We start from the raw sequence: 23,111 nt of genomic DNA, 5'->3' as shown, positions 1-23,111 counted from the left end.
TGAGTTGATAAACTTTCCTCTCCAACACACCTTTTAGACTAAAATGTGACTGAAACATAATGAATTTGAATTTTTGCAATCTTTATTTTATTGTTCATACCTATTTCTTTTTTTCTTCCACAGGTTGTTCCGCACTTTGCATTCCTCTTTCTTTTAGAGTGGATAGTGAAACTTCACAGAAACAAACCCCTCACAAGAATAAATGATGCAATTGGATCTATATCCCAAGGAATGGTGCAAGAATTATCGAGGTGAACAAAAAATTCTAAGTGGCTGCCGTGCCGGTTGTTTGTAAAGTTTTGCACTGATAACGAAAATTTAGTTGAAAAACTACTCAAGATTTATTCATAATTCTTTTTTTATTTTGATCGTAATCTCATCATCAAGTTTTTTTTTTTTTTGAGCAATTACGATTGCTTATTGCTTTCATTTGACTGTTTTGGCGTGCTATAATTTTATTTTCCCACCACCACCCTCTGCAGCACCACCGTCGACCGGGTGTCGCACCTCGCGCTGCTGCCCCTCTAGCAAAAACAGTCTCCAGGTTGCGTCAATATCCTACATTTACACACATGCATACACGCACGTACACACACACACAAACACATACACATTCATATGCCTACACACACACTTAAACACATACACACACACACGCATACATACAGACACCTACACAAACACACAGCGCCGACACACAACTACCCACGCACTCATGCCTGGACACGAACACATATGCCTACACACACATACACATTCTCCCCCCCCCCCCCACACATACACCCATAAACACAACTACCCACACACTCATACCTGCACGCAGACACAAACACACATGCCTACACATACACATACCCCTACACACAAACACATACCCCACACACACACATAAACACACACGCCTATATACACACACACACACACACTTGAAAAACATAATTTGAATTCAAGAGGTCAAAAATTCAAATTAATTTTTTTTTTTTTCTCATTGCTATAGTACTAGCAAAAGACAAGTAGTTGGCGCTAACAACGAAAACTAAAAATGGCGGCTATGAAAGAGAAACTCCCAGGGACGCCACCAGGGGGGTTTTGAGGGGCTAATATGACAGTTAATATTCATGTGACTACAGCTATGAAAAACCCTCACCCCAGAAGGTTAATTCTGGCTAGTGTCTGGCCCGAACTTGAAAATCGTCTGATTCTTTTCACGAAAATTACACATGCAGTCCATTAACAATGTGAAAACGTATTGAGATATGAATCAAATTTTAAACAAATAATTAGTATGCTTATTGGGATCACTTTTGCAGCGAGAGACAAGCATTTAGTACTCCGCTTTGCAAGTACGCTTTGCAAACAATTTAATTTTCAAAAGCATTTTCCTGCTTTTCACGTGCCCAGAAATCGCTTCAAACTACTATTTTTTTTTGTTTCAGACTACTCACTGCACTACTTAAAAAAAAAAGTATTGCGCTACATTACAAACACTAAATGTCGATACTACAGCAGCGTCGCTACTCCGACCAGAGCCATTTAGCTCTACGCCGCCCCTAGGCAGATCTGAAATCTGTCCCCCCGCCATCTTCCAAAAAAAAAAAAGCAAAATTTCCGTGGTTAAAACAAACGCAAAAATAGTGTTCTCGAAATTTAAACTATCAAGCTTTTGAAGAAATGATGACATTTTATACTCAGGGTGCCCCGATGGGAGGTCACTGTGACCTCCCAAAAAATTCCTTATTTGGAAAATTTGGAAACAAGATTGCAACGTTGAGAGTCTTTTTTCTTTTTACTTCCTTTTACAAACGAGCTGATGTGTGCATCATATGACTTCCTTTTACTCCATGTCATTTCCCTATTATTGGCAATTTTAATGTGACTCAATAGTTTATTCTCTAAATATCACCAACAGTGGTCACATTAAAACAGATTTCAAAAAAAAAAAAAAAAAATCGCCAAATTAATTGCCAAGTTGGCGATAAAACTTGGCGCGACCCAAAAAAGACTGAATGCAACCAAAAGGGGAGGTGCACAACTAGACCCCACTAGGAGTCTACGTACCAAATTTCAATTTTCTAGGACTTACCGTTCTTGAGGTATGCGTAGAGATGTAAAATTTCCGGAAATTTTGAAATGGTGGAAAAAAACCGGTTTTTTACCGGTTTTTTCGGGAAAAATTGGAAAAAATGGAAAATTTGATTTTTTTTATGAATAAAATTAGGTTTCTTAATAGCTCTGTGTTTCTTGGAACATATAAAGGGTTAAGCATTAAGAAATATATGCTATCCACACATCTGCTTGACAGAAATACACATAAAGGTAAGATTAATTAGAACAAAAAAAAAAAAAAAATAAACTTTTTGTTTTATAACTGAGAGCTTTCATGATCAAACACCAGAAATAAGTCAAGTCGTCATTCAACCAATAATATTGGGTAATGTGTGTCTAATCGTAACAATTACATTTTCTATTTTAGATTGCCTTTGAAACTTGAAGTATTAATTGAAATTTTCGACTTTCAAACATGATGATTTTTTTTTTTGAAAGAAAAATAATACAATGTAACTTTACTGTCTGAAAATGAAAGCTATTGAGTTTTTATTTTTTCCAATCCAGTCTCAGACCAAATCAAAACTAAATTGGTGTTTCTTAAGCTGAACCAAAACTTAAACTACAGTTTCAGTTTATTCATACGGCCGTGCTAAGCACAGTAGTAAAAGTTGTCATACCAGCACTTTTGAACAAATTTGAGTTATTATAACCAAGTTGTTCTCTGTTTCGTATTTTACTTAATAAATAAAATGTTTTAGGGTCATTTGATCAAGAACTATTGTTTTGAAAAATTCTTTAAAAAAAAAAAAAAAAAGACATCTGAATCAAATATATGGAAGAGCCACACTTTAAAATACAATATCTCAGCTTGAGCCCTGCAAATTTTTTTGCTTAGCACGGCAGTATACAGGGTGCGGCAAAAAAATATCGGACAAAAATTGTATCATCGAATGGAAGAAAGGTAATTTCATTTTAATGAGTGCCTAATTTATTTTTGTTTCTCACTTTATTAGAAAATAATTTACAATATATTACCTAGTTTATGTATTGTTTTTCGGTTTTCTTACAATTTTAAGCAAAATACCTGCTATTTTAAGTTGTTTAACCAAGTAGAACGACAGTTCGTTTGCTTGTTGTCCCTCGACAAACAGTATTTGAAACGGCATGCCGTTTCAAGTGGCTTGGAAATGATAGTCGGGAATGTGTACAAAAACGAACAGTGAACATTTCAGTTAATCGTCAGGTCATCCAAAAGTGAGTTCAATGAAATCCTTGGGTTTCCACGAGAGCAGTCGTTTGTGGGAATTTGTGACCGATAAGTGGACTAAGGGAAAAAAACAGCTCAAACAGAAGTTTTACGAGTTCCAAAAAGTTCAGGCATTCGTATGACTCCAAAGATGCCAGAAACGTTTGAGACGGGCCGCAAGTCCACGCTGGAAGATATACCTTTCACTGATTTACCGTTCAACCGGCTCACATCTCCCAGAACCATAGGATTTGGTCTGTAGACACTCCAAGCACCTTAAAAAGTGTTAGATATCGCCAAAACCCGAAGTCAGGCTTGGTCTGAGATGGAATCAGCACAAGCGACAAAAAATCTCTATTTTTTGTGGATGAGGGCCGTAAAATGAATCAAAAAGTGAACCAGAAGGACATTTAGAAGTTATTGTATTTCTGTGGGCCTAAGAGCACTTCAGCATTGTAGACTGGATTTTCCTTTAACTCCACACCGATTCATATGGCCAAAAAGACAAGAGTGGTGCAAGGCGCATTGTTTTTGACATGATATCATCTTTAGAGTGGGAGCTCTACTCGCTCGACCTCAATCCCATTTATTACACTGTATGGCCTGTTTCAGAGTCAAAGGTCTACCCTAAACTACACATAAGTTTGGACTTTCTAAACCAATTGCTTTATAGGGAATAGGATTGATTAAAGGACTTGCTGGCCCTTGAATGAAAATTTCAATAAGCAGTTGCATCTCTGTATTACTGCAAAAGGCTGCTAGTTTGAAACCAATTAAATTTATTGATTGCTAAAGGTCTTCTCATAATATTATTTTTTGTGTTTTGTTAATTTATTTGTTTTTAATAGAGTTTCTTGGGAAATTGCTTGCCTGTTTTTTTTTTTCTGCCGCACCTGTACATTTGGTTCGCACAGTCAGCAGAAACATAGTTTTGTGATTAAAGTTATGCTTGTTTGTTTTATGAAGAAGGAAAATAAATTCTTCACTAAGGTTATTGGTTTAAGCTTTTTTGCAAAAAGTATTATTAAACATTTTTTGATCTATATGCAAATTATATTGTCATACAACAACTTGCATTAATGTTAGACAGTATTTTAACGTAAAACGGGGAGGGGGGGATTGCATCAGAATTTAAGCGTGAGAAATTTCTAATCACTTTTTGTTGAAAATTTCAATTAAAACCCTAAAAAGTGGAAAAATTCTTTTTTTTTTTCAATTTTTCCGAAGTGGAAATTTACTCCTTCGGAAAAAAAACGGTTTTTTTCCGAAATTTTCTTTTTTCCGACTGTTTTCATCTTTAGATATGCGACATACATACGTTCATTCGTACATACAGATGTCACGAGAAAAATTCGTTGTAATTAACTCGGGGAATCGTCATTATGGATATTTCGCTTGTCTATACGTTCTTAGGCACTTATCCACGTGTGGTCGAGTCGAAAAAAACTCAACATTCATTCGGGGAAGAGCAAAAGAAATTAAGGTCGATTTTTGGTGATTTTCGTGCATGCTCGTTTTTTATCATTCGGCAAATTGAGAATTGTTTTCATCTATGAATCAACGATTTAAATAGTTTTCTCTGTGTTATTACGTTCACTCACCTTGCGTTTCTTACCGCTCCTCATTGCTCAATGGTATTTCAGCTGTAAATTGTTACTGGACTACATTTCAAAAAGTCCAAAGATTTTGCTTTTGAAAACTGCCCATTTGAAAAATATGTGCCACTTTTTAAAAAGTTTTTGAAGACTCCTTTTTGTTCATCTGTTTTTAACTAAGCATTTTTTCTTCATTTAAAATCATTTTTTCGCTCGTCACTCATTTTCATTTGCCGCCCAGACTTAATGCTATTGACAGAAAAATGTTTAAATATTAATAACGTAGAAGAGAAAATACACGTCAATCACTGAAGAAACCATAATTGAATAAACTTCACTAAAGTTAAACTCAAATCTTGCTGTAGCTTCTGGTCAAAAGCAATGACACTTGCTTTTCTTCAATCGTCACCGCTTGTCGTTTTCACACTTACTGTTTTGCACTATTCTAATTACGTGCTTATAAATGAAAATATTAATATGAAAATATTTAATTTTCATAAGATGAGTGAAAGTAAACATTATTAAATTACAAGAAAAGGATGTCACTATGAAAAATGAAAGAATGCTAGTAGTTCACTTTAAGAGTATTAATTTTAAAAAAAATATGTAGCAAAATTTACCGCCTCTGAAAATTTTGCAGCTGCCTACTCCGCCTATTGGGAAGTTAGGCCCTGCTTCCGACCACTGGCGCAGCTGTAGGTACTAACGGGCTCCTGAGCATTGCAAAACGGCCTTTTTGTACGTTTGAAAAGTAGTTTTCAAATTTATGGTCTCCAGTAACATTTTGCACTTTAGTTGTTACCACTGTTGTTTTTGCACTTGAATTGAGTTTAGCTTGGGACTTTTGCTAAAATAAAAACCCTTATATCTGTTTCTCTAATTAATTGAAAAAAATGGATCAAGCTTAATCTGATGCAGAAAAAAAACGCTCATTCGAATGAAAACAATGCTTAAGTGTGGGAAATCTTTCATCCCTTCAATAGGCAATTTATGTGAAATTTTAGCTCAAAAAATTAATTACAAGAAAAAAATCGAAATTAAAAGAAAAAAAAGAAGCTCCGAGGTGCAAACCCCATGAGCTTCAAGTAATTTTGTACTAAGTTTCATGGCTATTATAAGTGCTATGAGGTCTACCATACAAAGGCCCACCACAGACAGAATTTCAATATTTTTGGCGTTATTTTTTACTTCCTTTTACGAAGTAAAAGAAGTATTGTATTCGCGAAAAAATTTTCTCCCAAAAATAGACCTTAATTTCCATTTTACTCACCCCCGAATGAATGTTGAGGGTTTTTTTTTTTTTTTCCGATTCGACCACACATGGATAAGTGCCTAAGAACGTATAGACACGCGAAATATCCATTTGACGATTCCCGAGTTAATTACAACGAATTTTCTCGTGACGTCTGTATGTGCGTATGTATGTATGTGCGGATATGCGTATGTAACATAACTCAAGAACGGTATGTCCTAGAAAGTTGAAATTTGGTTCGTAGACTCCTAGTGAGGTCTAGTTGTTCACCTTCCGTTTGGTTGCATTCGGGTGTTCCTAAAGAGTCTTTTGCCTTTTTGGGTTTTGTCGCCAACTTGGCGACAAATTTGGCGTTTTTTCCCAAATTTGGTCTTAACTTGGCCATTGTTGGTGATATTTAAAGAGTAAACTATTGAATCACATTAAAATGTCAATAATGGGGAAATGACATTAAATTGGAGTAAAGTCATGTGATGCACACATCAGCTCGTTCAATATTGTATTCGCGAAAAAATTTTCACTCAAAAATCGACCTTAATTTCCATTTTACTCACCCCCAAATGAATGCTGAGTTCTTTTTCGACCCGACCACACGTGCATATATGCCTAAGAAAGTATAGACACCCTAAGTATCCATTTTGACAATTCCCGAATCAATTACAACGAATTTTCTTCTGACGTCTGTATATACGTATGTGTGTATGTGCGTATGAATCTTGCATAACTCAAAAACGATATGTCCTAGAAAGTTGAAATTTGGTACGTAGACTCCTAGTGGGGTCTAGTTGTGCATCTCCCTTTTTGTTGCATTCGGATGTTCCAAAGGGGTCTTTTATACCTTTTTGGTGGGAAATCAATGTTAATTTCAATGCAAACTCAAGTCGTGTTATAATTTATGCAAACTTTTGGCAATATATCGCCAAGCTTTTGGTCGCCAAGTTTTGTGGGCAACCTGGCGACAAATTTGGTGATGTTTTTTTTTAATCTGGTTTCAATTTGCTCATTGTTGTTGATATTTAGAGAGTTAACTATTGAATCACATTAAAGTTGCCAATAACGGGGAAATAACATTGAATTGGTGTGAAATTAAGTCATGTGATCCGCACATTAGCTCGTTTTAATCTCTAGAGACAAAGCGTGAAATACGATTGCAGTGACATGAAAAGTAACGTCTGATTACTAATATGCTGGTATGTTTTCCCAAGGCTGGTCACTCGCGGCGTCCAGCTCGCTGCCTACTCGTACGTATATGACAATTGGAGATTAGTGACACTACCATGGGATTCCGTGTGGACGTGGTGGCTCTGCTTCATAGGAGTGGATTTTGCATATTACTGGTTGCACAGGGCAAGTCATGGTGAGTCCAAACTGTTGCATTTTCCTACTCTCATGTTTTCGTTCATAAATGTTAACCGAACCTGAAACAATGAAAAATTTATCGCAAGGCTGCCACTAAAAGGCGACTAAAGTGACTATTTTGAAGCAAAGGTGACTATTTTAACGAAAACGTAGGCAAGAACGATTATTTAGCATTCAATGGAGGAAAAAAACTGTGGCTATTTTAGTGAAAAGGCGATTAAAAAGCACAAAAACTCCCTGTGTGTGGGGGGGGGGAGGGTTCTAACCTAGAGCGAAAAATATCGAAAATTCTCTAAGAAGTTTGCCCCTATTCTCCGGAACAAAAAGTGGGAGCATTTTGCAGTGTGTATTTTTCATTTATTTATTGTTAATATTTTTTTGATAAATATGCGTTTTAAAAAGTAGGAAAATGAAATGTAACAGACATATTCAAGCTGAGAAATGTGTGATATTCATATTTTTTGAGCAAAATTTCCCTTTTTGCTACCGCGAGTTTCGCACAGGGCTCGTTTTTGCAATAACGGTTTTTGTAAAAAGTTCCTTTCTGTTAGGACGATTTTTTAACTGTTGTTTCTATTCCTAATAAATAAGGTAATCAATGAAATAGAATTTGACTTTTTAATATTTTATAGCTTTTTCAGTTTTTTTTTGGGGGGGGGGGGGGGGACGAACGCTAATTTTCACACAATAGGAAACTTTTACTGTTGTCTTTAATAAAGGGGAGTTAGTACCATAAAACCTTTACAAATATCTTTTTTTCACTTTTTATACATTCAAAATATTTAAATCAAGAGCTTTCAAACGACACTGAATTCATGTTTTTGTGTGGATTGAAAGTAACTCCATTCAAATATTAATGGGGCGAAAATGCATTAAAATGTACGTAATTTCACTTTCAACCACGATTTTCTCAAAATGTCAATTTTAGAAACTCATGTTCATTTTATCGCCATGTTTTTTATTTACTTGGTTTCGTCGTTGTCTGTTCGGGTAGAATTTTGCAACTTAATTTTCACCCACTTTCTGTGATCGGATTCTTTTGAAATTTTGTATTTAATCTCACCACCGATGACAGTGAAATATTTTATAATCTAATTAATTAATTAATTAAACATTAATTATTAGTCTACATTTTTGCCTAAATCCTCTAATATAAGGCCGAAAAAATTGTCGCATTAATTAAAATTAAATATCCATAGAAACCCCTGATTTTTCGGCATGACGTACAACAATCCAATGTAATTAGAACGTGAGTTATAACTGCTTTTGACCAATTACTTTTCAGACAATCTGTAAGAAATTCTGAAATTTTATAGGGCTTTAAATCTACATGAAGCATAGAGAAATTAGTTTATGCTTTTTAGTTCATTTTAAAAACGTGATACTTTAAAACTTTTTTATTTCATTAATTATTTCTAGAAAATTTCTTTACGTATTACTTTCAAATTTTATCACGTTTATTTATTTGTTCATAACTTCACTGAAGTGAAAATTTTGCTTAGGGCTCACACTTTTTCTTAAGCAGCTGTTTTTATGATGAAAAACGATCTTTTTTCTTTTTTTTCATTTTAAGAGTAATTATTGCTTAAAATTTAATGAATTACGAGATAAACAGAATTGCTTTAAAATATCACTTCGGGAGACTTAAATATATTTTGAAGACATTGTAAAAATTGTAAGTTTCTATCATTAAAACGTTTTGAGGAAAAGGTACGTAAGGTTTAGCAGTTTAACATTACGACTCGCCTTGTCTTGACAAACTGGGAAATTGGATCACTTCAGCAATTTCATCCGGGGCTGTGTACAACGTATTTGCTACAACGTATGTAGCAGGAGTTTGAGTACAGGTGGGATATAGTTCGGACGCCAATAGACGCCAATAGGAAGGCACATAGAATATCTTTAAAATAATTTACGAATGTAAAACAAATTCTGTTTTTCTACCATTTTTGTTCTCAGAAATACGAGGGTCAGTCATAAAGTTAGTTGCACTGCTCAAGAAAACAAAAAAAAAAAGGATTAAAATTTTACTATAACTTTATTGTTATCCTAAAGTTCTATTTAAAATCTACTTTTTAACGCAACCACCTCCGTTATTTAAGCATTATTAGAAGCGTGGGTACAAGTTTTTCGATGCCTTCCGCTAAGAAATCCCGTCCAATGTCCGATAACCATTGTTCGGTTGCAGCTTTCATCTCGTCATCTAAATGGTATCGTCGCTTTGAAAGTTCTTGTTTCATGGGACCAAAAATCATGAAGTCAGGAGATGAAAAGTTACACTTCCTACCTGAACTTGATCTTCCTTCGCGCTCAGCGTCGTCAATATCTGTACGTCCATTCTCAAACATGTTGCACCATTTCGCGATAGCTTAACGTGACATTTCATTTTCACCCAGAGGCGTAGCTAGACCCGACTTTCGGGGGGGGGGGGGGGTTCTTCTTTTCTATATATATATATATATATATATATATATATATATATATATATATATATATATATATATATATATATATATGAGTGTGTGTGTATATATATATATATGTATATATATATATATATATATATATATATATATACACACACACTCATATATATATATATATATATATATATATATATATATATTATATATATATATGTATATATATGTAAATTTTTTTAGTATTAAAAAAAGAGGGAGGTGAATCTTACATACTTTGGAATGGGGTGCCCCAATTCCGATACTTGTGTCAAACAAAACAAAAGCAAAGAATTTATATTTTTAATGTTGTGGAAAATTTAACTTTTCTTTCTTTTCCCTCCATTTAATTTAAAGTGAAATTTTCTAGCAACGTCTTGTCAAAACCAGTCTATCTCAATCAGTGGGAAATCAAATATCTGATGAGCGTGTTCCGTTCATTTCAGTGTGACTGTTTGATTTAGAGGCTAACACACATCTACAAAAGCTGGCATCCCTTGAAAGCTAATAGATACTTCCATTTCCGCCTGTAAACTGGATGTTTGACTTTCAATCTCATCGATGGTCAGACTATAAAGACTATTTTTATTAACTTGGTTTGCACTAGAAGTATGAAGCAAAATAAAAAAAGACTTCTTGAATTATAACCCCAAAAAATGAAATTGCTTTTCATATCGTTATATTTATATGTTGCTTTTTATGTATTTACATTTATGCTAATTCTTAAGCATTTAATAAAATTTGAATAAAAAAGTTAGGGAAGAAATGTTGGCGGTAGAAAGTTATTCGCTCAACATCATACCATCAGTTCTCCTTTCAAGTCTTTATTTTTAATTTTATTAGCTGTTTTAGAATTTACATAAATATCTTTTTGAGAGAGCAACAGCAATTTCGGGTATTATAAACAGAAGTTTTTTTTCCTCTCTACTTTTTAATTCGAACCAAGCTAATAGAAATAATCTATATTCATTTCGTTTTTAAACATTTTATTCATGTAATGCTATGTAGTTTTTCTTTTGAATTAAAATAAAATTACCTTCAGAAGGGTCCGATGGGACTAATGCTGCTTTGCAGACTGTACTTCGTTTTCTTCACACGACGTTAACTTTCTCTTTTTAGAGCAATCCTTTTCGTCATTTTAATTTTTTCCTTTGGATTGCAAAAAGCTTGTTATCGGTTTTTCTCCTTCATTATGCAACAACTTTCACTTTGTACTATTTTAAACAGACTGTACGTTTCCAAAAGAAAACGCAGTAAATACTGGCTGAAAAATCAATGTGATTGCAATGGATACTCTGGTTAGCAAAGGTCGTTTTGACTATGACCTATGACACACACGAGACCAGACCAACAAAAACCTCTATCGTCTCGAATTCCGGTTATGTTATCATTTTTGGATTCGAAGCCCAATGATCTTTAAAGCAGCAAACAAAAACATTTTCTTCAACTCAGAAACAGAGGAATTGTCTTCAAGAGTTGAGGAGGTAGTGGAAAAAGGGAGAAATGTGTTCCACGAATAGGCTTTCCAGGAAGATTAACCAAAGGACAGTCGTTTTGCGCACTTTCTTGGAAGAAGAGTAAAGGGGTGAAATTCACAGGTTTGACATGTAAAATGAACATTTCAAGATCATGGTTAAAGGTCATTCAAGTTAATAGCCATTTCGCTCTGTTATCTGGATTAGTACTGTTCTTTGGTTGCTCTCTTTCTTAAAATTGTGATTCCTTAGAAAACCGAAATGATTGGAGTGAAAAGAAAGTATAAGTTTTTTTCAAATGATGAAAAAAGGAAAATCGTAGAATACTGGCCAAGTTAGATTTGCAGCAATTGCTAACCTCAAGATCCTTCAATCTTTCAAGATAATGAATCAAAAAAAAAAAAAAAAAAAAATCAGGGACCAAAAAGCAGTAAAAGACTTTTTCTTGAAAAAGATATGCTTAAAGTTTCTTTTACTGTCAAAATGATTCATTAAACTCGCCATAAAGCACTTAATAATGTAATAATAGAATAAATACCAAACAAAACTAATAAAGAGGAATTTTAATCAAGAGCCCATATTGTCTTTAGTATCGATCTCAAATTTTCACCATCATATTTCAAATTTCTATAAAAGGTTTCTTAAAGCCCCAGTATCTCAAAACCTCTTTATCTCGATTTTTTTCTTTAATGTGAAATTCGAAATATACAGATTCGACTGTATGCAATATTCCCACTGCGCGGCTCATAAAATTAAACATATTTAACAATTTGCAGAATCTATGACAAAGAAAGGCTGCATATACGTTGATTTAACAAATCAATCTCATTTCTAAAGCAAAGTGTCAAATTTTACTCAATTATCAAAAAATTGTCGCAGCAGAGGGAGGCGTCTTTATGCTTGAGGATTACACATGGAGCAGATTTTCAATGGCATTGGAGGGTGGGGGGAGCAAAGTGAATTTTTGACTATTGTTACTCAGAAAAAAGTCGTTTTGATTATTTTTCTTTTTCTTCTTTTTTTTTTCTTTTCTCTTCTTTTTTTTTTTTTTTTTTGAGACTAACGTTTCGGGGGGGGGGGGGGGGTTGTCCCCCAAACCCCCCCCCCTTAGCTACGCTCCTGTTTTCACCATACACTTCATGCTACTGTACATAAATTTCAATGCAGTTGCACCTTTTTGCCCACAAAATTGAATCACTGCACGCATTTCCAATTTGGACGCTACTTGCAGCTGTCGAGACATGTTTGCGACTGATTATCAGAAAAACTAAACTTGCCTTTTGGGGAAGCCGACGTCCCATGATAAAGGTACATGTCTGAAGTGTTGCCACAGAGCTTCATCAAAATTGTCTCAGGCAAAACATATTTACGAAGTAGTGCAACTAACTTTCTGACTGACCTGCGTATATTGAAACCCCGCCATTATTTTTGAATTACTTTATATTTCATATTGAATAAAGGATTGTTTTTCCATAGAAATTAATATTTTATGGGCTGCTCATCAAGTACATCATAGTTCTGAAGAATACAATTTATCAACTGCACTACGTCAATCAGTATTTCAGAACTACAGTGTTTGGGTAAGAATCCGTTCTGCTTTTATTCTTGTTCTATTAAAAAGTTTAAATGAGTACTCCAAAAGAAAATATTGCATTATTTACGCCAAAGAACAGTTTTTATAGTATACTAATATGAGAAATGTCAAAAAGTATTCATTTTCAAGTAAAAAAACTTTTCTTCATAGTATAAAAATGAGATTTATATCAAATCTTTACTAAAAATAAAGCTGAAAGTCTCTCTGTCCGGATCGCTCTCTCTCTCTCTCTGTCTGTCCGGATCTCTGTGACGCGCATAGCGCCTAGACCGTTCGGCAGATTTTCATGAAATTTGGCACAAAGTTAGTTTGTAGCATGGGGATGTGCACCTCGAAGCGATTTTTCGAAAATTCGATGTGGTTCTTTTTCCATTCCAATTTTAAGAGCAAAATTATCATAAGATGAACGAGTAAATTACGAAATTATCATAACGTGGAACTGTAACATGGGCACAAGTCAATAGGCAAGAAAATTCACCATACATTATTTGTAAATATACAGGCAAACCAAAAAAGCGTTTAATTTTCTATTACGGGCAAAGCCGTGCAGGTACCAATAGTAGTTAAATATTTTGGATGTATAGAAAATAATGACATGATTTTGTAATATTTTTAATGTAAACAGAGAAGTAATGGAAAAATAGGTAAAAACTCACTGAAAATGGAAAACATATCTGTTTCTAAAAAATGTGTAGAGTTATGTGAATTCCGAAATTTAGACGCGGTAATTTTACTGAAACAATGTACCCACAAATGAGACAAGGAGAAGCAAAGGGATATAAGTCACAAAATTAAACATTTGTAGATAACCAGTACAAATGATAAGAAAACCTCTCCTCCACTTTGGGGCAAGACCTAGTATTAGTAGTTCTAGTAGGTGCTGCTCGCTGATTTAGAAGAAAAAATTTTAATGAAAGCCAACCTAGGATCTGAACTGTTAACGCGATTTACTCGAAACTTTAAATAGTCCACCTACATCCCTTTGATTGTCACTCCCTCAAATAAAGCATAAATTTTAAATAAAGTTCAATAAAAATATCAAAATTATATTTCAACTTTTTTTTTACTGTTTTTCGTTTTTGTACACCAAAGCCTCCGACGGAATAATAAATAGCAACTCATACTTCAATGAACTTATCAATCTACTTACTATACCCACTGATTTTTATTAAATTTGATATTTTATTTTTTGTTCTATTTTTAAAGCAGCGAGTAAAATATAACCCAACAATATCTGCTAGACAGAAATGTCTATTTTTAATTACATAGTCAAAACTTTCTATAGTTAATTTACAGATACGCATCTAGCCCTGCTATATAGGATGTATTTTCAGAAAATTGAAAAATCCTAGTACCAATTTTCTACATTTTAATCTAAGTTACCCATCACATTCCTTCTAAAATTTCAGTACATACTCTTTTTTTTTTTTTTAATAATTTTTGCATAGTATACCTTCTGCTAATTTTAAAGCCTACAGCACTGATTCAAACTAACTTAATTCTACTTCAGAGCCTATATACCCTGGAGTGAATATCTGGTTACTTTGAAAGCATATGTATTAAAGTAAAGCTAAGCAAAATAAACTTTTTGAGTTAAACTCCTCTTTTCAACTAAAAAAGATTTATGAAAACAGTTTGAGATTTGAGGCAGTGAGAAGCAAAGGGATGTAAGTTGACATTTTCAAGTTTTGAGTAAAACGCGTTTGAAGATAAGGTCCTAGATAGTCCTTCATTGAAAAGATTTTCTAAATCACGCTGTATAACAGGACCTACAAGGGCTACTAGTACTATCTCTTGACCTTAAACCAGAGGAGAGGTTCTCCTACCATTCGTACTGGTTATATCTAAATTTTTAGTTTTGCCACTTACATCTCTTTGTTTCTCGCTACCTCATTTGATCTTTGTGCTATTACACAGTTCGTTTGCATTTTTTATTAGTATAGTTTCATATGCCATTTTAAATACAAAGTACGTTTTCATTCAATAATTAGATTTGAAGCTGCATGTTACCTCCCGATAGCTGGAGCTGAGGTAGAACTGCAAGCAAATACTAAGCAGCTCAATTACAACATCCACTGACAGCAGTTTCGTTTCACACTGGTAAAGATGAACTCAGCTTCTACGAGGGCAAATCAAAAAGTCTTTGCGCCTATTTTTTTAAGCCAAAATATGGCTGGGAATACAAAACGAATATTGACATTCCCAACAGTGACAGTTCCTTTACAGCCGTATCTGCTTTTTGCTGGGAAGAGCGGAGCTGCTATAAGTCATTTAAGATGACGGTCCGTCTTCTGACGTCCACAGTATGAGCAGCGAAGTGTTATTCGTTTTCTATGGAGCAAGTGACAAACGCAATTAGCAATTCGCAGGGAAATGCTCCCCACGCACATGGAAGAGTGTCTCTCTTGGAGACTCACTTGGAGAGACCCAAGGGGTGTTTGTCTCTTTTGCTCCATAGAAAACGAATAACACTTCGCTGCTCATAAGCTGTGGACGTCAGAAGACGGACCGTCATCTTAAATGACTGATAGCAGCTCCGCTGTTCCGAGCAAAAAGCAGATAAGGCATTTACGGTTCAAGGAACTGTCACTGCTGGGAATGTACATATTCGTTTTGTATGTTTGCTTTGTATTCACTGCCGTATTTTGGCTTAAAAAAATAGGCGCAAAAGGCTTTTTGATTTTTCCTCGAACATGAGGTCATTTGCCTGCAAATCGGTTTTGGCTATTCCGGACTGTTGAGCTTAAAACAAGGACGAATCTGCAGTCTCTTAGATGTTGGAACTGGGCTCTTTGTTATTTTCTTGCGATCATTATATTATTCTTCACAATTTTTTTCCATGCATGAGAGTCCTTCTATGAATCTCCCTTTTTTTTTTCAGATGTTTAATCTTCCAATGGCTTTTGGAATCCCAACGAGTGTCTTCTTAGTTCACACACAATTCAATTTGCTGTATCAGTTCTGGATTCATACGGAGGTAAAAAAAAATGCAAATAACATAAAAACCTTCTGATTTTTTTAAATCAGGGGTTTAAACACTTTTTGGTTTTTTAAAATGTCCGATATTTTAAACAAGGCGTGGTCTTTATGACGTCACAAGTGATGAACTTTGGCGCGTACTTCACTGGCTCGCTGAATACTTACATTTCTATCTACCGCGTTTCCAGATCATGATGATTAAGAAATGAGTTAACTATGGAGCTCTACGCTTGCTATCAACCATATCGTTGCCACTATATGTCAGTACAGAAGCGAAATAAATTTTGCGCTTTGCGCTAATGGCACCGGGCACAGCATTTCATCCCTTGTGATGTCATGTGCAGAAGCGTGAAAAATGAAATTGAATCTGCGCACCGATTAAAAGAGTTGTTAAAAAATATTAAACTTTGTAAAATTATTTAATAAATGGTCAAATCCTATGTTGTTAAGCATGCTCTTTCGGAAAAAAAGTACTTCTAAAATTTCGGAAACGGCCCCATTGTTTCCGATTAAATGTTTCTTTAGTTTAATCGGTACTACAAATAAAAATAGTTTTATTTTACAGGAAATAAAATCTCTAGGACCTTTAGAATATATCCTGAACACTGCAAGTCATCATAGGGTCCATCATGGTAAGCAAAAATGTACCTTCACGAATAAACTGTTTCAAAACAAGAATCACAACGACAGTTTTTTATGATGTTTTTATATTCATCAATTGCGCATTCTGCGAACATTGTAGTGGGTACCAGATTTTCTAATCCGGCGATTCCCAAAGTGTGTTCCAAGGAACCCTTGGGTTCCGCCGAAGGCTGAGAAGGGTTCCGCCACGAGTTGAATAAATGTATTATTTTCCACTGTAATTTCAGAGGAAAGAAAACTTTCAGGGACAAAAAATACTGTTCTAAATTGAAGCAGTAGGCGTCATTGTGTCATTGATAAGCTAGCGTTAAAAAACAAGCTAATGTGTTCAACATGATCACCTTTACACCAATTTAATGTTATTTCCCCATTATTGGAAAATTTAATGTGATTCAATAGTTAACTCTCTAAATATCACCAACAGTGGCCAATTTGAAACCAGAATTTAAAAAAATCGTCAACTTTGTTGCCAAGTTGGCGACAAAACTTGGCGACCAAAAGACTGGCGATATATCGCTAAGTGTCCGCCAAATTATAACACCACTTGAGTTTGCATCGAAATTAACAATGATTTTCCCCGAAAAATGTGTTAAACACCCCCTTTTTGAACATCCGAACGCAACCAAAAAGAGAGGTGCACAACTAGACCCCACTAGGAGTCTACGTACCAAATTTCAACTTTCTAGGACGTGCCGTTCTTGAGTTATGCGGCATACATCCGCATATCCGCACATACATACATAAGTATATACGGACGTCACGAGAAATGTCGTTGTAATTAACTCGGGGAATGTCAAAATAGATATTTCGGGTGTCTATACGTTCTTAGGAACTTATCCGCGTGTGGTCGGGTGAAAAAAAAACTCAACATTTATTCGGGGGTGAGCAAAATGGAAATTAAGGCCGATTTTTGAGTGAAATTTTTTTCGCTAATGCAAGACTTCCTTTTTTTGTAAAAAGAAGTAAAAATCCCATCTGATTTAAAGAAAATTCTTAAAAACGCTGCAGAAGTAAATAATTTTTTGAATTCTTGGTACCCCTAGTTACCACTATTGAGCAAGATTTATCTATCACCACAAATCGCTACTTTTTCGCACGAAGTACGCAGACTGTGCAAAACAAACACTTTTGCAAGCGATTGTATGAACTTACAGATGAACTGAAGGTTTCTCAGCTGAAGCAAAGGACAATAAATATCTTTAGCAGTTTTCAATGTTTTGAAGGACGTCGGTTGATATAACTAGCCCATCTCTTGGCTGTATATTTTTGGTAATCTGAACGAAATCTCTATTTTCTTTCAAGAGGAACAGAAGAAATAACATAGCAAAAGGAAAGCTGAGTTTTTGTATTCTCTGTCTAGGAGGAAACAACGTAGAATGCAGTAACCCCGCGTTATATCGTGCCTCGTTATATCGCTCATTCGGATATATCGCTCTTTTCTTCTGTCTTCCGAAACATTAAAGTCTAAAATAAGAAAAAAAATTTCGCTTTAAGTTTGAAACCATTTCTGAAAGCATACGATATTGCTCCGAGAAGGTCTCTTTCTTCTTTATTTTGTCAATGAACAAAAGGAAGCTATTCTTCTGAATTCTCTGGAAAAGCAGCAACAATACCTGTCATCCAAATGTACTATACCAGTGCAGTATATTTCATATAGTCTGTAAACTACATGACATTTTCTTTTGTATTGATACATTGCTTTTACAATGAGTGAGAGACATCAAGCAGGTGTCATGTCATACTAGCAGAGAACATACGCCCTTCTTTTAGTACAGAAAAGATTTGTGCTTGGTTGCACAAACCGGGATTTGCATCAAAGAAACGAAGAATAATCTGGACGGGCGAAAAAGTTTTCTGTTAACAATGTGGTTATTAGCCTACTTTCCCAGTAAAAGTCAGAGAAAGACGAAAAAAGTATGAAAGAAGGCTTAATGCATCTTGAAAATATTACAAAAAAAAAAGTCAAAATGAAAAAAAAAATAATTAAATAAATATCGAAAAATTAAAAAATGGAAAGTAGGGTATTGAGATGGGGGGAAAATGTCTGTCGGTCTGTCTGTCCCCCCCCCCCCACAATAACTTTTGAGTGAATAGTTCGATTCGAACAAATTTTTTTTTTTTTTTTTTTTTTTTTTTTTTTTTTTTTTTTTTTTTGTTCGAAAGATCTCGGCGAGGACACCTCATTCCTATATTTCATTTTTTGATTTGACTATATTTTTGTTCAATTTTGAACAGTTCAAAAAAACTTAACATTAGCGCCTACGGGGAAATTCAAAGCAATTCCGAACTGTGAGGCGAATTTGCTTCAAACTTTGTAGGAAAAAGCTTTTGATATCTTTTTGATTTGAACAATTTTTGTTCAATTTTGAACAGTTCAAATCCCTTAACATTAGCGCCTTCGGGGAAAATCAAAGTCAATGCCGATTCCGTACTTGAAGGCGGATTTACTTCAAGCAAATTTTGTTGGAAATAGCTCTTGACAACAGAGACTCCGACTCCGAGAATTTAGGGGCACCTGACTCCGACTCCTGTGCCCGATAATTAGTCCGACTCCGACTCCCCAACTTCGACTCTGACTTCGTAACTTTGGCAAAAATTTATACACGGAGGACAAATGACTGACTCCGATTCTTGGATATTCGACTCCGACTCCTTTATCTCAAAATGAGATTGACTCCGATTCCGCAGCTATGGTTTTAACTGTGAAATAATTATTGTTAATAGGGCTTGTTTTTATTTTCACGCTAAAGTTTTAATTTGGGTATTCAGTTTTCGGCGGATAAACTTGAAGTCATTTATGTTTCTACATAAAGATATATCCGCAGACGATTTTTTTTTTTTTTTTTTTTTTTTTTTTTTTTTTGACAGTGAGAATTATTTCTTTCAGTTGACATTTTACTGTTTTTATTTATTTTGGTTAGTTCATTAATTCATTTAAAAAATTATTTTTGGCAACAGGGGAAAAAGAAACGTTTTTTTTTTTTTTTTGATATGATGTACTATTTATTTTAATGAGCTTATTAATTTTAATTATTATTTCTTCGTTTTGAAAGCTGTTAAAGAATTTTTTTTAATGGAAAAAAGTGTATTAGCTGCTTTGTTTAAAAGGTGCTGCTATTTTATTTGTTCGTTTATTTATTTATTTATTTATTTATTACGCATCTAATGTTTTAGATGAGTGAGGAATATTTTATTTCTAGAAATCAGCTTAAAATATTTTAAAAATTTGCGATTTTAGCTATTTTTGATAATATTGATCAGGTACTAGAAAGTAGTATGAGTATACGGGAAAGTAGGCTCGTTTAGTTCTAGACGGAACTTCTTGTTTTTACTTTTCACATCCTTCCTACAGCAAGTCAAACGTATTAGAAAGTCTATTGGGAATAAGAGGGTATTGGAGAATGCTCACTCTTATCTCCCGGCAGCTCAAAAACATCGTCTTCATTCACCATTTGATGTTTTTAACTTTCTGACGGTGAAAATTTACTTAAATTTCAATCCTGTTTAAATTTCAATAGGTGTGATAGTACATTCGTGAACTACATCGAAACCATTAGAAAATCATGTCGAAAAGAACGAATGCTAATTTAATTGTGTATTGGACTTATAACTATTTTTAATGACCTCCGTTATATCGCGCTTTCGGATATATCGCTCTTTTTCTTTGTCCCCCGAAAAGAGCGATATAACGAGGGGTTACTGTATATAGTTTCCTCTGTTGAAGTGAAGTTCTGCAAGAAAATCATCTGTACGGAGAAAACGTATTGTTTCGTGGTATTTAAAAAACATTACTGATCAGTGGAGAACCTTGTTCTTGCGGAATACTTCCCGCTCACTCATAACGACTTTGAATCGACGTTACAAAACCCGTTTACCAAATGACACTATTCATGCCAGAGTATGAATCATCAATTGAACTTCAGAGATCATCTGCATTAAAAACTCGTTTTATTCTGTTTCACTCAATGAATTTTGGGTTGGTGTTTAAGAGGAATACTACAGTGCTGGTAAAAAAAAAAAAAAAAATGCATCACCCTCGCATTCTCACAACAATGGGATTATGTGAGAAGTTTTGGTCGATCGATTAACGATGAATGTATGTGAAATTCTGCAAAACTTATGAAATGAACATTTAACAGGAGGAATCCGATAATTGTTTACGTAGATCGGGGCTGTTTCCGGGCCAAGGCAAACTGCTGACCCCATGCTCATTTTTCCATTTCTGAACCTGCGTGTGAGTTTAGAGAAAAAAGAATTACTTAACCCCATGTCAATTTAAGTCTAATGGCAGGATAAAGGTTTTTAAATTGTTACTTACCAGTTTTTCCCTATGGCACGGAGCAGAATCATCCTCGAAAATGACGTTTGGAACTGAAGTAAAGTGATCTCGGATAATATATATAGGAAGCAATTTCTCCTCCAAAATGCCAATATACACCTGAGCGTTTACTGTTCCTTGCACAAAGTGAAGCCCACCAACTTCTTGATCAGAAATACATCCCCAAATCATCTGGGATACGGGATGCTTGACTGGGTGTTGAATGCAGTCGGGATGATATTCCTCTCCTTTGCTGCGCGGGTGATGCAATTTTTTTTACCACCACTGTAGTTATTGGCTAAAAAAGTTTTGAAGTTGGCATGTTTAAAGTTTTCACATGGCATATAGGCCGCTAGCACCGCGATGGGATAATATTGCGATGGATGGTTTACCCCAATAAATTGTATTTTAAGAAAAATCCTGAAACATGTCAACTTTAACGTGTTTAGTTTTTCCAAATTTTCAATTTATGTAATTAAAATTTAAAATAAAAGAATATATTGTCCCCTCTAATATCCCAATTATTCAATATTTAGGGGTAAATTTCACCCCGTTAAAGGTGTTTGTAGCCGATTTAAAAAAAATACGGGTTTCATGTTTTTAAGTGTTCTATCGATGTGCAAAGTTTTATTCCAATCGGTGATTTACACATGGATATGGTTACTTGAAAGTTCCCTAGTTCAGTTTACAGCAATAGCTGTGCCCTTACCTGGATAGGGATTTTCAAGTACTGCTATGCTTATTCAAATAAAGATGTTTGGGAGGTGCTCTTTTTTTTTTCTAATTGGGATATTTTAGAGACTTACTTTATCCTAATCAGATATTTAAAGCATCTTGTACTTTTGATAATATTTACTGATTCTGGGAGGGGAATTTTAAGGTACTGGTGTCCTTATTCTGATAGGGATTTTTAGATAATTGTTTCTTCACTATTATGGGAGGTTTCGAACCTGTTATTTTAGAGAATCTTTTAGGGACTATTATCCGTATTTTGGTGAGGATTATTAGTGGGATTGTTTACGACTATAATAATTAACGTCCACGTAGACAAATATTGATACTGTCCTTCCATCACGAGAAAAGCCCCCGCCGAAATGTCTGCGCCTGTCTACTGCTATAGCAACGAGGCTTGTCTCATTTTTTCAAGGGTAGCTTAATGTTCGAAAAACCCATACGACTGCACAAAGGCAAGAAGATGAGTGGCGAAATGTCGCCAAATAAAACCTCCTACTAACCCTTGCAGAAAATGAACGAAGTCCTTTTCTACGGCAGTAGACGGGCTTAGACTTTACGGCGGGAGATTTTCTCTTGAAGGACAGACAGTATCTCATCAGTAAAATCAATAATCACGTGCAAGTTCATACATTTATACTTTGTTTTTTTTTTTTCTGCAGGTAGAAACAAATATTGCATCGATAAAAATTATGGCGGAACTTTAATTATTTGGGACCGTTTATTTGGAACATTTGAACCAGAGAATGAAACAGTAGCCTATGGACTAACTCACCCCATTAACACTTTTGAGCCCGTATATGTTCAGGTAATCGCTTGGCTTGATTTTTCAATTAAACATAGAAATCGGTCATTATTTATCCTTTGTCACATTCAGAACATTTGTTATTCTTAACATATCACTGAGATTTTTTCAATAGCTTTTCTTCTTTACTAATCTTTACTAATAATAAAGCTGAAAGTTTGTCTGGATGTCTGGATCTCTGTGATGATCTATGTGACGCGCATAGCGCCTAGACCGTTCGGCCGATTTTCATGAAATCTGGTACAAAATTAGTTTTTAGCATGGAGGTGTGCACCTCGTAGCGATTTTTCGAAAATTCGATTTTGTTCTTTTTCTATTCCAATTTTAAGAACATTTTACCGGGCAAATTATCACCACGTGGGACGAATAAATTACGGAATTATCATAACGTGGAACCGTAACATGGGAAAGCAAATGAATATAGCAAATTGGCGAGAAATTCATCTATTATTTGTAAATATGCAGGGGAACTAAATGACCTTTTAATTTTCTACTACGGGCAAAGCTGTGCGGGTACCACTAGTAATAAATAAAATAACGGCAGTTTTGTTTTAAACATGTTTTTGTGTAACTTATATTCATAAAAAGCAAGAAAAGCAAACTTTT

General features: G+C 34.7%; 1 protein-coding gene across 2 annotated transcripts in view; it reads left to right on the top strand.

The window, feature by feature from the left end:
• Positions 1 to 23,111, top strand: part of LOC129220273 (alkylglycerol monooxygenase-like) — a 50,753-nt gene that overhangs the window by 17,351 nt on the left and 10,291 nt on the right. For both annotated transcript variants that reach the window (XM_054854656.1, XM_054854657.1), the window contains exons 3-8: positions 124 to 251; positions 7,348 to 7,499; positions 12,912 to 13,015; positions 15,911 to 16,006; positions 16,574 to 16,640; positions 22,363 to 22,508. In XM_054854656.1, coding sequence (XP_054710631.1) covers positions 124 to 251; positions 7,348 to 7,499; positions 12,912 to 13,015; positions 15,911 to 16,006; positions 16,574 to 16,640; positions 22,363 to 22,508 — 693 coding nt within the window. The remainder of the gene's footprint in view (positions 1 to 123; positions 252 to 7,347; positions 7,500 to 12,911; positions 13,016 to 15,910; positions 16,007 to 16,573; positions 16,641 to 22,362; positions 22,509 to 23,111) is intronic.

This window comes from Uloborus diversus, chromosome 4, assembly GCF_026930045.1.
Source record: "Uloborus diversus isolate 005 chromosome 4, Udiv.v.3.1, whole genome shotgun sequence".
Lineage (NCBI taxonomy): Eukaryota > Metazoa > Arthropoda > Arachnida > Araneae > Uloboridae > Uloborus > Uloborus diversus.
This window is presented reverse-complemented; position numbering and strand designations above follow the sequence as displayed.